At 31.1% G+C, this 15,441-nt stretch overlaps 1 protein-coding gene across 14 annotated transcripts in view; it reads left to right on the forward strand.

Moving 5' to 3' along the window:
- Positions 1–499: 499 nt before the first annotated feature.
- LOC139518741 (leucine-rich repeat serine/threonine-protein kinase 1-like) overlaps positions 500–15,441 on the forward strand; it is a 59,283-nt gene continuing 44,341 nt past the window's right edge. For 2 of the 14 annotated variants that reach the window (XM_071310290.1, XM_071310294.1), the window contains exons 1-2: positions 703–892; positions 9,462–9,706. In XM_071310290.1, coding sequence (XP_071166391.1) covers positions 9,464–9,706 — 243 coding nt within the window. In that variant the 5' untranslated portion in view covers positions 703–892; positions 9,462–9,463. Of the gene's footprint in view, positions 893–6,605; positions 7,632–9,461; positions 9,707–15,441 lie in introns of those variants that run through there. The other 12 variants (XM_071310292.1, XM_071310287.1, XM_071310293.1 and 9 more) reach the window with 12 other exon arrangements.

Here is a 15,441-nt window from a genome sequence, read left to right on the forward strand (position 1 = left end):
TGCCTTTCGGAATTACACAACATCTTTTGCTTTTAGCATTCACATTTAGAAGTGCTACTCCTCCTCTTTATTATTTGCATGACAGAGAACCCTGAATACCAATGTGAACAGCTTTTTAACTGGTTTACATAGTGAAAAGTGAAGCTCAGAAACTGTAGCTGCAAATAAAGATGTACGTGTCTTTAACAGCTTCAATTTTAAGTTATCGACAAAATATCCTTTAAATAAGTGAATAAATATGTCTCTGTTAAGACCTAGCTAGATCCATACAACGAGTTATATAATAAGATCTACTGTATTGGTCCTGGACCGGACTGATTTAAAGATTTCATTTACTGTTATCTGTTATTGTCCCTTTTCAATTCCTTGTCATCTGTTTTAAGCCAAATCAATTTACTGTTTTGTTGTTATTGGTACCCCCCTTGCCCCCCCCCCCTCATATACGATATACGGTGTCCACTTTGTACATTTTGGTGCGTTACTATGTATAGTTAAATTTGTGGTCTAGAGATAGAAACAAATGGCGGGAAATGACATTATTTCTTCTAAATTTACCATGCTGAATTCCCACCAGACTGAAAAAAGAAACACCCTCTCAGAAAAACCAACCACTATGAATAATTGGGTTAAAATTTTAGACTTGAGGGAAACCCCCTCTCAGTCTGTACATAAATTAAATCTCGTGGATAAACTGAAACTGAGTTCTTCCGGGTCTTGTTTTTATAACAATGTAAACACAGTATTAGCCAGTAGATCGAACTAGATAAAGATATCAGTTTTATTAAATGCCATGGATAAATTAAAACAGATCTTGATAACTCACCGGTTATCATGAAGTTGATGGTTTTCTAATACTTGGGAGTCGTTTGTTCTAAAGTGAACATTGAAACTGGTAGGATTTTTATCAGAGACTTTATATATATATTGAATAGGTTGTTTATACTTTTTGTACAGTTGTATACACTTTATAATTTTGATTTTGTCCTGAACAGTGACATGAAATATTTGCCACTGGACATTAAGTATAAACCAACAATCATCAATATAATTTTAATTGAAATCCAGTCATCTACTTACTGTTGAAAACATTAAACATGTGTTTTAATTCATTTTAGTGTATTTAAAGAGACTTTAAATATATATGTAAATCATAAAGGAATAGTATATTTAAATATGCAATTCCTTTGTATTATATAATTCTATTATTATGTCTCAGAAAGCACTAATCTATCATTATCTTAATTGTTAATTTATATTTATGAAATTCACACAATTTTTGTTACATAAATACATAGTTTGGACTAAAACACAAAAGACTTATTTCCTTTAGGCACTTTCTGTTGGCATGCATTTGGGTGGGTGTTTTTTTTATTGAAACAAGTATACATTATATAGTCTCAGTTTCCATATCATGTGACTTAATTACTGCAAAGTATTTATTGAGGAAAACAAACGAAACTGAACTGAATTGATCTTTAGGCGTTTATATTTAATTACACTGTGGGCCAGATGATTTTGTCCACCAAATTATATCCGAAACATCCATTTGGTTTCTTCATTTTATATCAGATCCAGTTTTAATTTAGCTAACAAAATTTATTAAATATTTTTCCAGAGTTATGCCCCTTGATTATAGAAATATCAATTTGAAAGTATTTTGGTTTCCAGTAACAAGCCTCCATCAAATCTACTGTAAATAGTAAATATTATAAGTATTCAAAGCAGAGACCTAATTTAAATTTGAAGGTATTTCATTTTTAGCTCACCTGACCTGAAAGGTCAAGTGAGCTTTTCTCATTAAATTTAAACTTACTTGTCCACAATCATAATTGTGGTATATAGTTTAAAAAAATGACCCCAGCCACCAAACAAAATGGCTGACATGGCTAAAATTAGAACATAGTGGTAAAATGCAGTTTTTGCTTTATATCTTTGAAACTAAGACATTTAGGGCAAATCTTTCAAGATTTAAATGTCCATCAGAATAAGATCTATCCCCTCACAAATTTCAGATGAATCCTACAACCCACTGTTGGGTTGCTGCCCTAAAATTGTTAATTTTAAGTAAATTTTGCAGTTTTTGGTTATTATCTTGAATACTATTATAGATAGAGATAAACTGTAAACAGCAATAATGTTCAGCAAAGTAAGATCTACAAATAAGTCAACATGCCCAAAATTGTCCTTTATAGTCAATATTGAACAACTTTTCGTCATTTTTGTAACTTGTACAAAAATCTTCTTTTCTAAAACTATGGGCCAGATTTAACCAAACTTGGCCACAATCATTACTAGGGTATCTATTTTAAAAAAAGTGTCTAATGACCCCCGCCTATCAACCAACATGGCCGACATCAGTAAATACAGTAACAGGTGAGCAACACAGGCTCTTGAGAGCCTCTAGTTTCAGAATTATGTCCCTTTATAAAACAGAAAATAGCTTACCGTATTTTATTGGTTTCCAGACATAAACTTAAGAAGGCATCTACTATATCATTTCACATTTCATATTTGAAATTTTGTTTTTGAATTTGACCAATTTCACATTTGATTTTCATTAGGTATTCCCCTTAATTAAACTAGCAGGACAAAGATTATTTTTTGTTCATAATGTAGATTCAGTTTATATTCATTCACTTTTTATGATTTCAGAGAATTTCAGAGAAATCATATAGTTGATAAAATGGGAAATAACCTTTTTTTTGTTTATGAAGGATTTATTTAAGTATTAAACTTAAAGTAAGCTTTAATTTACCAAATCTATTGAAATTTGTCAACCACAGAATCTTTTTGAATTTGACTGATTTTACTTTTTTCTTTTGAGAATTATGCCCCTTGATAAAACAGAAAATTGCTTGAAATTGTATTTTAGAATCTAATTCTCACCAAATCATCTATGGAATGTTTTATGGGTTTACTAAACATAAAGGTCCAGTTCAATTTTGTCACTTTTATCTCAGGAACTTGAAAACAAAGATTCCTGAAACTTGGTATCAGGCTTTCAGTAGGGACTTCAATCTATTGTTTGGTGCTTCTTCAGATTCATAGCTTTTCAACTGCTCTGTATATTCTGACCTCTTAAAATAAATGTTGTAAAAGCAAACTAAAATCTCAATGAAAAATAATTTATTAAGAACATCGATTACTTTCTTACAAAAAAATAATTTCCCACAAAAAATTAACTCTCGTGGAATTAATCATTTATGCATGTATAGAAATTATGATTAAAACGGTACAAGCTACCAGATAAAATTTAAGGGGGTAGACCTTGGTTCAGGGAGATAACTCTTTAAATCAGTTAAGCGTTTGTAAAAGTCAAGTTCATCAATGTATTTTAAGCATTTACCTGAAACAGATTGAAAATAATCTATGTAACCTAGAAGCTTAGAATATGTTTTTTGAAAATGGTTGACACAAACGTACTGATGATTTTAAGAGTTATTTCCCTTCACCTAGGTCTACCTCCTTAAAATATGATTTTTTTTGTTCAATCATTAAGGAAAGTGAAAAAATGAAATTATAATTCGCTTTAAGCAGCAAGTCTGGTTTAATTTTGTCGAAATAAGCTAAGAAATATTGACGATGAATTATTCACTTGCAAGTAAACAATTCAATTTCATTGAATCTGTATTCATATCACTTCAATTTAACCCCTTTAGATAGAAATGAATAAAAATGAACTGTGCGTGTAAAGTAAGTTAAAGGAAAAGAATGTCAACATTGAAAGTAAAACGAAGGTAAATTATTTGATTGACTGCTTCGATCCATTAAAAAAATCATTCATACAGGTAAAGACAATGATTAACATTTATTTTTAATCTATAAAATTAAATTAAACAGACTTAGAAAAATCCAATTGCATCATTTTGATATCTATTTATAACTATATTCATGTGTATATCGCTTATCGGAGGTCAACTAGATAGTTAATTAGATGGCTTATAGACTAAAATAGACATAAACAAAGCTACATATAATTGAGTCCATGCCCTGTAAGTTGTTTATTTTAGCCTTTTCACATGATTTTAAATCAAATATGAGAATTTGAGTCAAATCAGTAAACACAAATTTGACAGCTAGTGCCCCCTAAAGAACAAAAAATGTATACTTAGTTGTATTTCAAAATATGACGCTACAAAAAACTGATGCAGGAAAATATTTTTTACACATATATAAGTTAAAATTTTTTCAATTCAACAAACATGCTTTACCAGAAAATTTTTGGTGGAAGAAGACTTCAAGTCTTCTGAAGGCCAATGGTGCTGACTTAAAATCATTGATTCTCCGTATGCTGCATTCGTTTCTGTATATTACAATTTATTCCGTTAAATATTTCGGTTCCTGACACCGATTTAACATATAAAGTAAGCATCTGAATCATTTAATTTGTAAATTAGGATTGAAAGACAATCACAATCGTAAATATGTACCCTTTTATTTATGTAAATTATTAGATTTCATCCCATCTACATTTGTTTCCTTGTAACCGGATGTTTTTACTGTCGATATTTGTAGTACACATGCCTGAATTGGGTATCGGGACAACTTGCCCTGTTTACATGTTTGCCCTTGGTCTGTTCGTCCTGAGTTCTTTCGCCCGTACAGCCCTGTGTTCATTCTTTTTACTCTTATCAAGGACGTTTATAATAATTCATTGCATTTATTAAAAAAATTTAATATTAAGGGTATCGTTAAAAAACCCTCTAAAAAACGTGTTCCTTGTAAAACAAACGTGTTCAGCCAATCAAATTCTGTGTTACTCACGATGAACTTGTGTTGTTTTGATTTTATCCAAACTCTGAAAAAGTGGTGACATCTAACTACGCTTCTTTACATTGTTTGTAGAGAAAGGGAAGTATGACCCGAACGATAACGCTGTATGGAGTGTAGTTTTCATCTAGTTGTAAAATCGTGAAAATGGCATGTGAATTTTCATCTGCAAGCAGGTTCTTACACAGCTGAAGGATAAAAGCATGGCTGATTGACAAAATTCAATGATGCATTACTACCATAAAGATGATTAATAGTATTTTTTACACTAATTTTTTGACATAATACATGTTGTAACATATTTTATTTTTGTATTCAATTAAATCATTTAAAGGACAATATACTATTTTTTCTTTCACGAAGACCCCCCCCCCCCACCCATTATGAGTGGTGTCCTTCAAATGAGGGACTGTCCCTAAATCAAGGTGTAATTTTACTGTTGAAAAAAATAAGAAAGAACATTTTTAAGATAGTGGGAAAATTCATTGTATTTGGAACAACTTTTCGAAATGAGGGTTCAAATTAATAAAAAAAGATGTAAGTTTATAGAAACATCACAAAATTTTTTTAACATGTTTTGACCAATTAAGACTTGATAGATGCATAGTTCTTAGCGAAAAGTTTCATCAAATAATATGAATATAAAGGTGCTCATTTTTTACAGTGGGTTGTAATGTACTTCCAATGAGGGTTACCCCTCATTTGGAGTGTTGTTCCCAACCTGTTAAAGGTCCATCTTTGTGCATAATTCAAAATTGGAAATTTCAACAAGCATCTAATATTCTTACACAAGAAAATAAACCCTGGTCTGCTGGCTACATGTTCATCTTTTCTAACGATTTAATAACTAGAATCATGCAAACAGACTTAAGAAAAAGGCATGTAAGTTCATCATACAAATATGACACTTTTTCTAGACAATCCAGATCGTGCACTTAGCTAAAAATTGTAACCTTTAAAATTGTTGTCCCGCACTAAAAACCCTGATGGGAACTTTCAAAAGTTGGCAGGTATGTAACAAGTCTTACTATTTTTATGCCCCATTATGGGCATTATGTTTTAGTCTGTCCGTCTGTCCTGCTTCAGGTTAAGGTTTATTGCCGAGGTAGTTTTTGATGAAGTTTTTTAAAGATTTTACCAAATTTTCACAGTCCACTGAACATAGAAAATGATTGTACAGATGGGAAATCCATGTACTTATGACACATTCTTGTTTGAAGAAAAAAATCCAAAGCAGGCTGGGTTAGTGGGGCTGCTTTTATGGTAATTCAAGTAAACTTTTATTCACCTTTTTCCACCTCAGAGCTATCAGCTCTTTGATTTATATATATTATTTTATTGCATGTAGTTGTGGCAAATAGGTTCAAAATATTTCAGAGTGCTTCACAATATTATATTATATAGAGCTGTTATATATTATTCTAGCTCATAATAATTAATAAAGGATTAATATTTTCTTACATTAGAATAATTTTTATATAATTTGTAGACATTTGATATCTATTTATCGATATATCTTGGTTCTCCACATGTTTGTGGAAAATGTTAGGACCACACTATAATTATACAGGAGAGTATACTAGTTTAATGATAAAAAAACCCCATTAAAACTAAATTTACTGAATTGAAGGAAAAAAATAGTACACTTTTAGCTTGATTACTGATGCCTAAATATCTGTCACATAAAATAATTAGTAAACTCATTATGGGTTAAATAATTAGGACATGCACAATGCATTTTTTTCCTGTGAGTCTTTACAAACTAAAACCCCCGTTTAATGTGGGTGAATGGATTTAAATCTCAATCTTTGAATAAAGTACTTCAACTGTTAGAAATATGTGTATTTAACTCATTCAGGAAGTATATCTGTCTTCCTATAATGTGTACACACAAATGACAGATATTTGTGTTAATACTTAGGTTATTTTAAACTTGGAAACCTGTGCATGCGATGTGGTTCGTTGTTACAATATTACATATAAAGAATATAAATGACAGCCGTACGTATTGCTGTAAACTTTTTACACTTAATTGCAGAGGAATACATATTTTTATACATGTGAATCAACATCATATTAACATCTAGGAAGTAGGAACATGTGCTTATTTATATAGACTCAGTTTTCAAGTTTTGATGCAGATGCATGGATTTAGTTTCTTTAGGATAGTATCTAAAATTAGCAGCTCTGTTCAGACTTTGGAATTTAAAAGCAATCAAGGAATTATATAAGTAGTTTTATATTGTTTGAGAAGAAGTTTTTTATTGATTGAGTTATATATACTGGTACAGACATTGAAATTATAGTTATAAAGATTATAATGAAATGTGATAGATACATGTGTATTAAAGCAGAAAGATGTTGTATTGAAAGACTTCTTCTCCGTTTTATACATAGTACCACAATTACTAATGAAGTGTCAAAGTTTGACCTAATCTACTAAGACAACCTGACAATGTGAACTTTTAATTTGTCTTAAGATATGACTGGGATATATATGTGTATAATCAGATAAACATCAACGATAATATTTATGATAATTGATATTTGATAAAATGTTAACAAGACATAAAATGTGACCAACCGTCGGTGGTGTGTTGAAGGGATAAAGTAGATTCATCTTTATTAGCTATTTTACAGGTTTGAATAACATTGGCATGCAGGAATATACTCATTAATATAGATTATTAATTGCATGAAGTCAATTATAAACTTTCTCAGATGTACCATTATCAAAACTTAAGTTGAAGTCAGAAAATTCTCTAAAGTTGTAAATTTTTATGAATATTCTAACTGAATTACCCAAAGGAAAATGGCCAGATATTCAGAATTTACTAAAAGAGCAAGTCAGTGGATCTATGGTATGTTCAGTTGTTATCTGAGAGTGGTATATACTTTGTTTGTTTTTAAAATAGATAACAAAAAAACATTGTCGTTACTACTATGATGTCTATATATATATAATATACTATAAAACAATTTGACTTTCTTTTGAAGACATCAAACTGTTTTGTAAACCTTTGATGTACTCTAAAAAAAAATTAAGGAGTATGAAAGTAAATATATACAATGACTTCTGTATTGATCTATGTAGATTTTTACCAGATTTATAATGCAACACAAACTATACTTAATATTTGAAGTAGGCATTGAGCAAATAAGTTTACATGGTATGTTACCACAGTTTTGGATAGGGTTCATGTTGCTTGCAGTCTGCAGTTTTCTATCTAGTGTTTTGTTGTTTTTTCTTGATTTTCTGTAAATTTAACATGTTTAAACTATGGCAGGTGTGTTAGTAAGTTTGATTCATTTTATAACTAAATGTAAAATTGATTCGATTTGTTATGAATCTTAGAAAACCACAATAATGACCTCATTTGAATTGACATTTTCATTTCCTGAAAGTTATAATGTAGTGTTAAAGATACTTCATATATATATTATTAAATTTTTAAATTCTTTCATCCTCTTTTCTTATTTTCTTATTTTCATTTTTACATATTTATGTTTTTTTATCCTGAGAAAACTTGAAATATGAGTAAATTGCACCTGTCCTACTTATAACCTGAATGACACTAGATGCATTTTTTAAAGTGTTTTCGAAATATGAGAATTATTTTCCCTATAACAATGTATAATTAACATGATTAAGTAATACATTTATATTTTTGGTAAAGTACATCATAGTTTACTACTCCTTTAAAATCATATGGAAATAAAGAAAGAAAGATTTTTCATCCATGATATAATCAACTTTTAAACAACTATACAAATTAAGCCTCAATGGACATTTAAAGAATCAAACTTTAGCATAATTCTCTGTTTGAATCTGTTTCAATGTTTTTACAACATAACATTTATGTAAATCCAGTTGAAAATTTTGAGGAACGGTCATACATATGATTCAAAGAGCCTGGCATATTATCAAAGAAACTTGTTCTTGGCTTTCATTTGTAATCAGTTACATTGGACACTGGTCACTTCAAATAATCATTTGTAAAATAACCACACCACACATTAGATATTAGTCAAGGTCAGAATACATTTCCTGAAAGTCAAATCTTTTAGTACGCTGGCCACTTCAAATAATCATATTTAAAATAAACACACCAAACATTAGCATGATTAGATTGTGTCAAGGTCAGAATGCATTTCCTGAAAGTCAAATCTTTTAGCATGTTTAGTATGAGGTTATGGAATCAAAAGAGGTTAGAATATTTTACAGAACACATTAGATTCTGAAATTGATTCTGAAATGATGAAATTTCCTAATGAAAACAGAAATAGCTAGTTTAGATAGAAAGTTTTTAAAGACAAGATATATACCATAAAATTAGATGGGATACATTTCAAATTCAGTAACATACTTGATATTAATCTCTATGGTTCTGTGCTGAAACACTGTTAGTGTATGTATTAATGCATAGATCTACTGTAGTTTTCGTTTGTTTTCATGAGTATCTATTTTCGACGAAAACTTGCGTTTTCATGGATATTTACTTTCGTTTTTCCAAAGTCTTTGAACAATTATAATTCATTGAACATTTAAATTTTCACCTGTATACCCCAAAACTCAAAAGATTTGTATTAAACGGAGTATAATAAAGCCACAGTATTTATAAGTTTGTTAATTTTAATCAATAATATATCATCAATTATCAAAACTAATAGACCAAACATTTCATTTATAGATATGGTGAATGTAACAAATATTATAAGGTTGATCAACTCTGGCAATGCTGAAACCTTGGAAAATGGACTGGTCAGTGTACTGGACGAATGGGAGGATAGTGGAGATGACCGTGATATCCTAACAGTACCGTTATTTGAGGATTTACCATTACTGAATTATGCTTGTACAGTGGAAGATATTTGTGTTGATATTGTGATTGTGCTTATTTCTAATGGTTGTGATGTAAACTTGCCTTCTATAGAGGTAATGTATTTTATTATGCCCCTCCCACCATAGTAGAGGGGCATTTATGTGTTCTTGACTATAGTTTTTTCCATCTCTCTTCCTGTTGTCCCTCCCTTAATCGATCTGTCCTGTATGGGGTTTAAGTTTTTATTTAAAGTAAGTAAACATTTTGGTTTAGGTTCAAGGGAGATAATTTGTTTAAAAGCTAATGGTTGCAATGTCAACATCTTTATTAACAGTATATATTCTTCTGAAAAAAGAAATCTTGGCATCTGATGACTAATTAGGCAGAGTTTGATCAAATCAGACTGGTTTTGATTAGTTTGGTATCAGAATGTTTGACCTGAAACAAAAGAAGAAGTACTTAGAGTCACTTCCTAACGAATCAGTTATAACTGGTTTTCAAAAGAATTATATAATAATTAAATTAAATCTCTCATTTTTCTATTAATTATATGCTCATGAATATCCTGCATGGCATGTGTCCTTTATATATGACTCCAATTAATTTTTGGAAAATGACGCAGTCATTGTTCCATTACTGGCGACCTGAACTTCATTACATTTCTCTGCCTATCGCGCTTGGTTTCGTATTTACTATTTTCTATACAAACTGGAATTTGCTTGTGTTATCATTATGAATGAGAGGTCATTGTGTAGTAATCAGCCAGGAACCAGTTTACAAACTAACTGGTTTCTGCTTGTATTCCACTACGAACAAAGGGTTGTAGTTTGACGGGAACCAGTTTAGAATGTGTAAACTACAAAACGTAATCGGTTATTGTTCATTCCGTTTTGGTGTTTCATACCGACTTTTATGGTTTGAATAAGCTTAAGACCCTTCAAACATTAATGTGATAGGTATATTAAAGAATTGTTTTACAAAAGGATGGAACTGTTTTGCTTTCAAAGTCGTACTATAGTGATATCTGTTATGTACGGATTTCCACTCTCATCGGTTAAATTCGTCTTTTACACGTGCTTTTGAAACTTCCTGTTTAAACATCGCAAGTTTTAAAATTGTTTTTTGAGTGAATTTAACTTATTTTAACAATCATGAAGCGTTCCAGAATCATTTTCAAGCAGTTTCTTCTTCTCTTTGATAATGGAAAATAGGTTTTTCTCAAGAAAATACCGCAAACGATCGCAGAGGAATTGAAACGTACAAGTCAAGTCGGCACCTGGTTAAATTGGCATCTAGTCAAATCGGCACCTATTTGACGTCAATTCGGCATCCAATAATATTTGTTATAATATTTTCTAATTCAATTAATTAATAACTGTTACCAAGTACATAGTGAATATGTTGTTGTGTATTTAGGTAAACAACGAAACCAAAGTGAAATTATGTTGTTGTGTAAAAAGGTAAACAACGAAGCCCTTACCCAAGCTGTTGTTTTAACAATTAGACAATTATTAAAAAATAAAATGGAAAACTATGAGTCCCTTTCAATAAATCAAACTTTCATGCCAAATAATAAGCAAATTTAAGGTGTTTTTTTTTTCAGTAAAGTTTAAAAAGCATTAAACAAACAATCATGTTAAATGCTCAACTGGTTTAAATAATGCATAAAAATATCCAATATCTCGTGTATTAGTCCAAATAATTATGACGTCTGGCAAGGCTATTTTTTTTTTCTGTGATGTCTTCCTACGAAGTTCGTAGGAAGGCGTCCCAGAAAAAAATTAACATAGCCTTGCGGTCATAGAAAGGTGTCCCAGAATAAAATTAAAAAAGCCTTGCCAGACGTAATAATTATTTTGACTACTCATCATATATATATCATTAAAAATACACCAAAAAAGTCATTAAGTTGAGAAAAATAAATATATACAAAATGTACAAGAACACCCAAAAATGTGAAAGTTAGTATTTAACTCTTTTTGCTTAAATACTGAAAAAAATTCTGGCAACCCCTTACTTATTTTTATTCTTTTTGCTTAAAATACTGTTAGAATTTATATTTAACATGGGTGACGAATTGACTATATCAGGTGTCGATTTAACCAGGTGCTGATTTGTCCAGGTGCCAATTTAACCAGGTGCCGGTTTGACTAGAATTCTTTGACAAATGTTTGAAATTACCTGAGATTCATTAGACCTTTGATAACAGTGACAAAAAGATTATTTACTTAATATTTTGTGGGAGAAGGGGGTTCAGACTATGTGGTATCAGGTCTGTTCTCACCCAATACACTTTCGCACCCTACAGGTTCGCACCTCGCACGTTCGCACCCAAGGTCCGTTTGCACTCTACTCATTCACGCCCAATTTTAATTCAAATTCCAGTTGAATAATTGGAAAATCATGATTGTTGTTTTAAATTGCTTTGGTGTAAATACTGAATGTATTTATAGCTTGGTATGAGTAAAACATTGAAGATTTTAAAGGAAAAACACAAAAGATAATTGTTTTTAACAGCTTGGTCCCTTTGATCTGAAACAACGAAACAATAAAACATAGGAACCAAAATATAGCAATCCACTATTATAACCAAAACATGATAAAATCTATTCAACACACAGAAAAAAACATAGTCAGAATCTCACTTCATTTTGAAAGAAGTCAATGAAACAAAGTTATAGCAATACACTAACCAAAACATGATTAAGAGTTATTCAACACAAAATAAAACGTTGACAAAACACCACTTTATTTAGAAAGGATTATTATAATTTTTAACAATACGCTATCTAAAACATGATTAAGATTTATTCAACACAAAAAAAAAATGCTGTCTCACTTTATTTTGAGACACTGACAACAATTATACTTATAAGAAAACACTTGCTTACAGAGTTATTAAACACAAAACCAATTAAGATTGGGTGCGAACATGTAGGGTGTGAAAGTGAAAGGGGCGAACATGAGTGGGTGCCAACGGACCCGGATTCAGACTATGTACCAGTGAGAAATATACAAGCCTTTCTACGGTATTTATTTGTACAATTCAGGTAGTCTTGACCTATTCATTTGTCTTAAAAAAAACAGCCAGTTGTCACTTTCACTTCACACACACACACATATACGAATATCAATTATATGCTTACGAGACATGTTGCATTGTTAAACTAATTACGGTATGTGAAAATCAAGACTTGCATAAAAACTATTCCAATATTAGAGACAGTGGCGTCATTTTTCTTCAGAGCTTTCAGCTCTTTGATTAAGGTTGTATTATGGTATCACGTTGTCGTCTGTGCCAGCAACGTCTCTTCCGAAGACATTTGGTTTCCAGACAATAACTTAAGTTTCAGTGAATGGATCTCTATGAAAGGAGTAGGTCCGGTAAGGGCCGATTTCAGCCTCAATTTTCAAGTTCATCTAACGAAAGATTTTAGACACTTTCTAAACACTTAAGTGTCTATTTCAATTGATTCAATTAGTTAATGGGGAAGATAAGTCATTTAAAACGCCCCGATTCAAGCTTAAATAGGAACAATCTATCAAATATGCCAAAAATCGTCACTTTTCAGATGATTTTTGTCAAAAATGAAACATATATAAAGGCTGAGGATGAACACGGATGCGGCCACTTTCATTTTTGACAAAAACCAACTGAAAAGTGACATTTTTCGGCATATTTGGTAGATTTTTCATATTTGAGCTTGAATCGGGTCGTTTTTAATGACTAAAGAAGTTAAAATCTTTCACATACACTAATTGATTCAAATGAAATACACACTTAAGTGTTTAAAAAGTTGTCAAAATCTTTCGTAAGATGAACCTGAAATTTGAGGCTGAAATCGGTCCTTACCGGACCTACTCCTCTTGTGAAAATAAAATTCCATTTTTTGCGTATTTTACTTATAAATGCACTTAGTTTTTCTGCGGGAAAACATTACATCACTCTGTGGTTGTAGTTTTAAAAATTTTAATAACTTTCTTAAACTATCCTTGGTTTGTACCAAACTTGGACAGAAAAATAAAGGCAACAGTAGTATACTGCTGTTCAAACTCATAAATCCATGGACAAAAAACAAAATCGGGGTAACAAACTAAAACTGACAGAAACGCATAAATATAAGAGGAGAACAACGACACAACACTACAATGTAACTAACACACACAGAAACGGACCAAGCATCAGACAAAATCCCACGAGAATAACAAATATAACATCAAAACCAAATACATGAATTTGGGATAGACAAGTACCGTGACACGTCTTATCGCAATGTCAATTTACACTCAAAAATAAGAGAAAACAAACGACGCAACATTAAATTGTAACACACACAGAAACGAACTATAATATAACAATGGCCATATTCCTGACTTGGTACAGGACATTTTTAAAGGAAAAAATGGTGGGTTGAACCTGGTTTTGTGGCATGCCAAACCTCGCACTTTAATGGCAATGTTAAATATAACATAGAAATGACAACATAATATTACAGGACTACAATACAAATAAATAGGAAAACGTATTAGACAAAGAAACACATGATTAATGAATAACAAAAAGCATCAGGTTTAAAATTTAATATGCCAAAAACGCGCCTCGTCCACACAAGACTCACCAGTGACGCCCAGATATAAAAGATCGAAAGCGAAAAAAAAGGTTACAAAGTTGTACAGCACTGAAGAACAAAAGTTGAAAAAGGTTGTGTCAAATACGGCTAAGTTTGTATGTTTGGGATAAGAACATCATAATTATTTAGAACAATTAATGCTATTGCAAACAGTAAATTATATCAAAGCTTGTTTATGATCATAAGATAGTATCCAGAAGTAAATTTTGTAAAATGGCAAATCCATTTTTTCCATATTTTACTTTAAATGGACTTTTTTTTTGCCAGAAAACAACACATTCACTCTGTCGTTAAATTTTTAAAAATTTTGATAACTTTCTTATACTATTTTTTATTTGTACCAAACTAAGACAGAAGCTTGTTTATGATCAAAAGCTAGTATCGAGAAGGAAATTTAGTTAATATTTTGTACATGTGTATCTGTATTTTACTTATAAATAGACTGAGTTTTTCTTCCAGTTAACATTACATCCAGTCTGCAGTTAAAGTTTTTAAAACATTTATTAGATTCATAAACTATCCAGGATTTTTTACCAAACTTGGACAGAAGCTTCCTACAATCCAAACATGGTATCAAGCGGAATATTTTTTATTGATTTTTTTCTCTCATTTTTGTTGATCCTGCAATTTACAGCAAAAGTAGACGAGACATTGGAATCCGCGGAACCCTTACAAATTTTTATATTTAATGTACACCAAATCACTATGATAGAGGAAACAAAGTTATGATCTTAATAAATTGTCTATTGACTTCCCATAGGAGTAATTGCCCTTGTTTATCCTGATATATCCCCTTTTAAATGTTAATAACTTTGACCTTTTCTGGGATTTTACGGAATTTTCTTGAAACTATTATATAGAGAGAAACTGTAATCAGCAAAAATGATCACCAATAAATCAACATCCCTTGATGTCAAATATACTTTCTACATTGGCTAGAGGTATAGGGGGAGGGTTGAGATCTCATAAACATGTTTAACCCCGCCGCAATTTTGCGCCTGTCCCAAGTCAGGAGCCTCTGGCCTTTGTTAGTCTTGTATGATTTTAATTTTTAGTTTCTTGTGTATAATTCGGAGTTTAGTATGACGTCCATTATCACTGTACTATTATGCATATTTTAGGGGCCAGCTGAAGGACACCTACGGGTGCGGGAATTCTCGCTACATTGAAGACCCATTGGTTGCCTTCGGCTGCTGTTTGCTCTATGGTCGGGTGGT

The sequence above is a fragment of the Mytilus edulis genome, chromosome 4, assembly GCF_963676685.1.
Source record: "Mytilus edulis chromosome 4, xbMytEdul2.2, whole genome shotgun sequence".
Taxonomy (NCBI): Eukaryota; Metazoa; Mollusca; class Bivalvia; order Mytilida; family Mytilidae; genus Mytilus; species Mytilus edulis.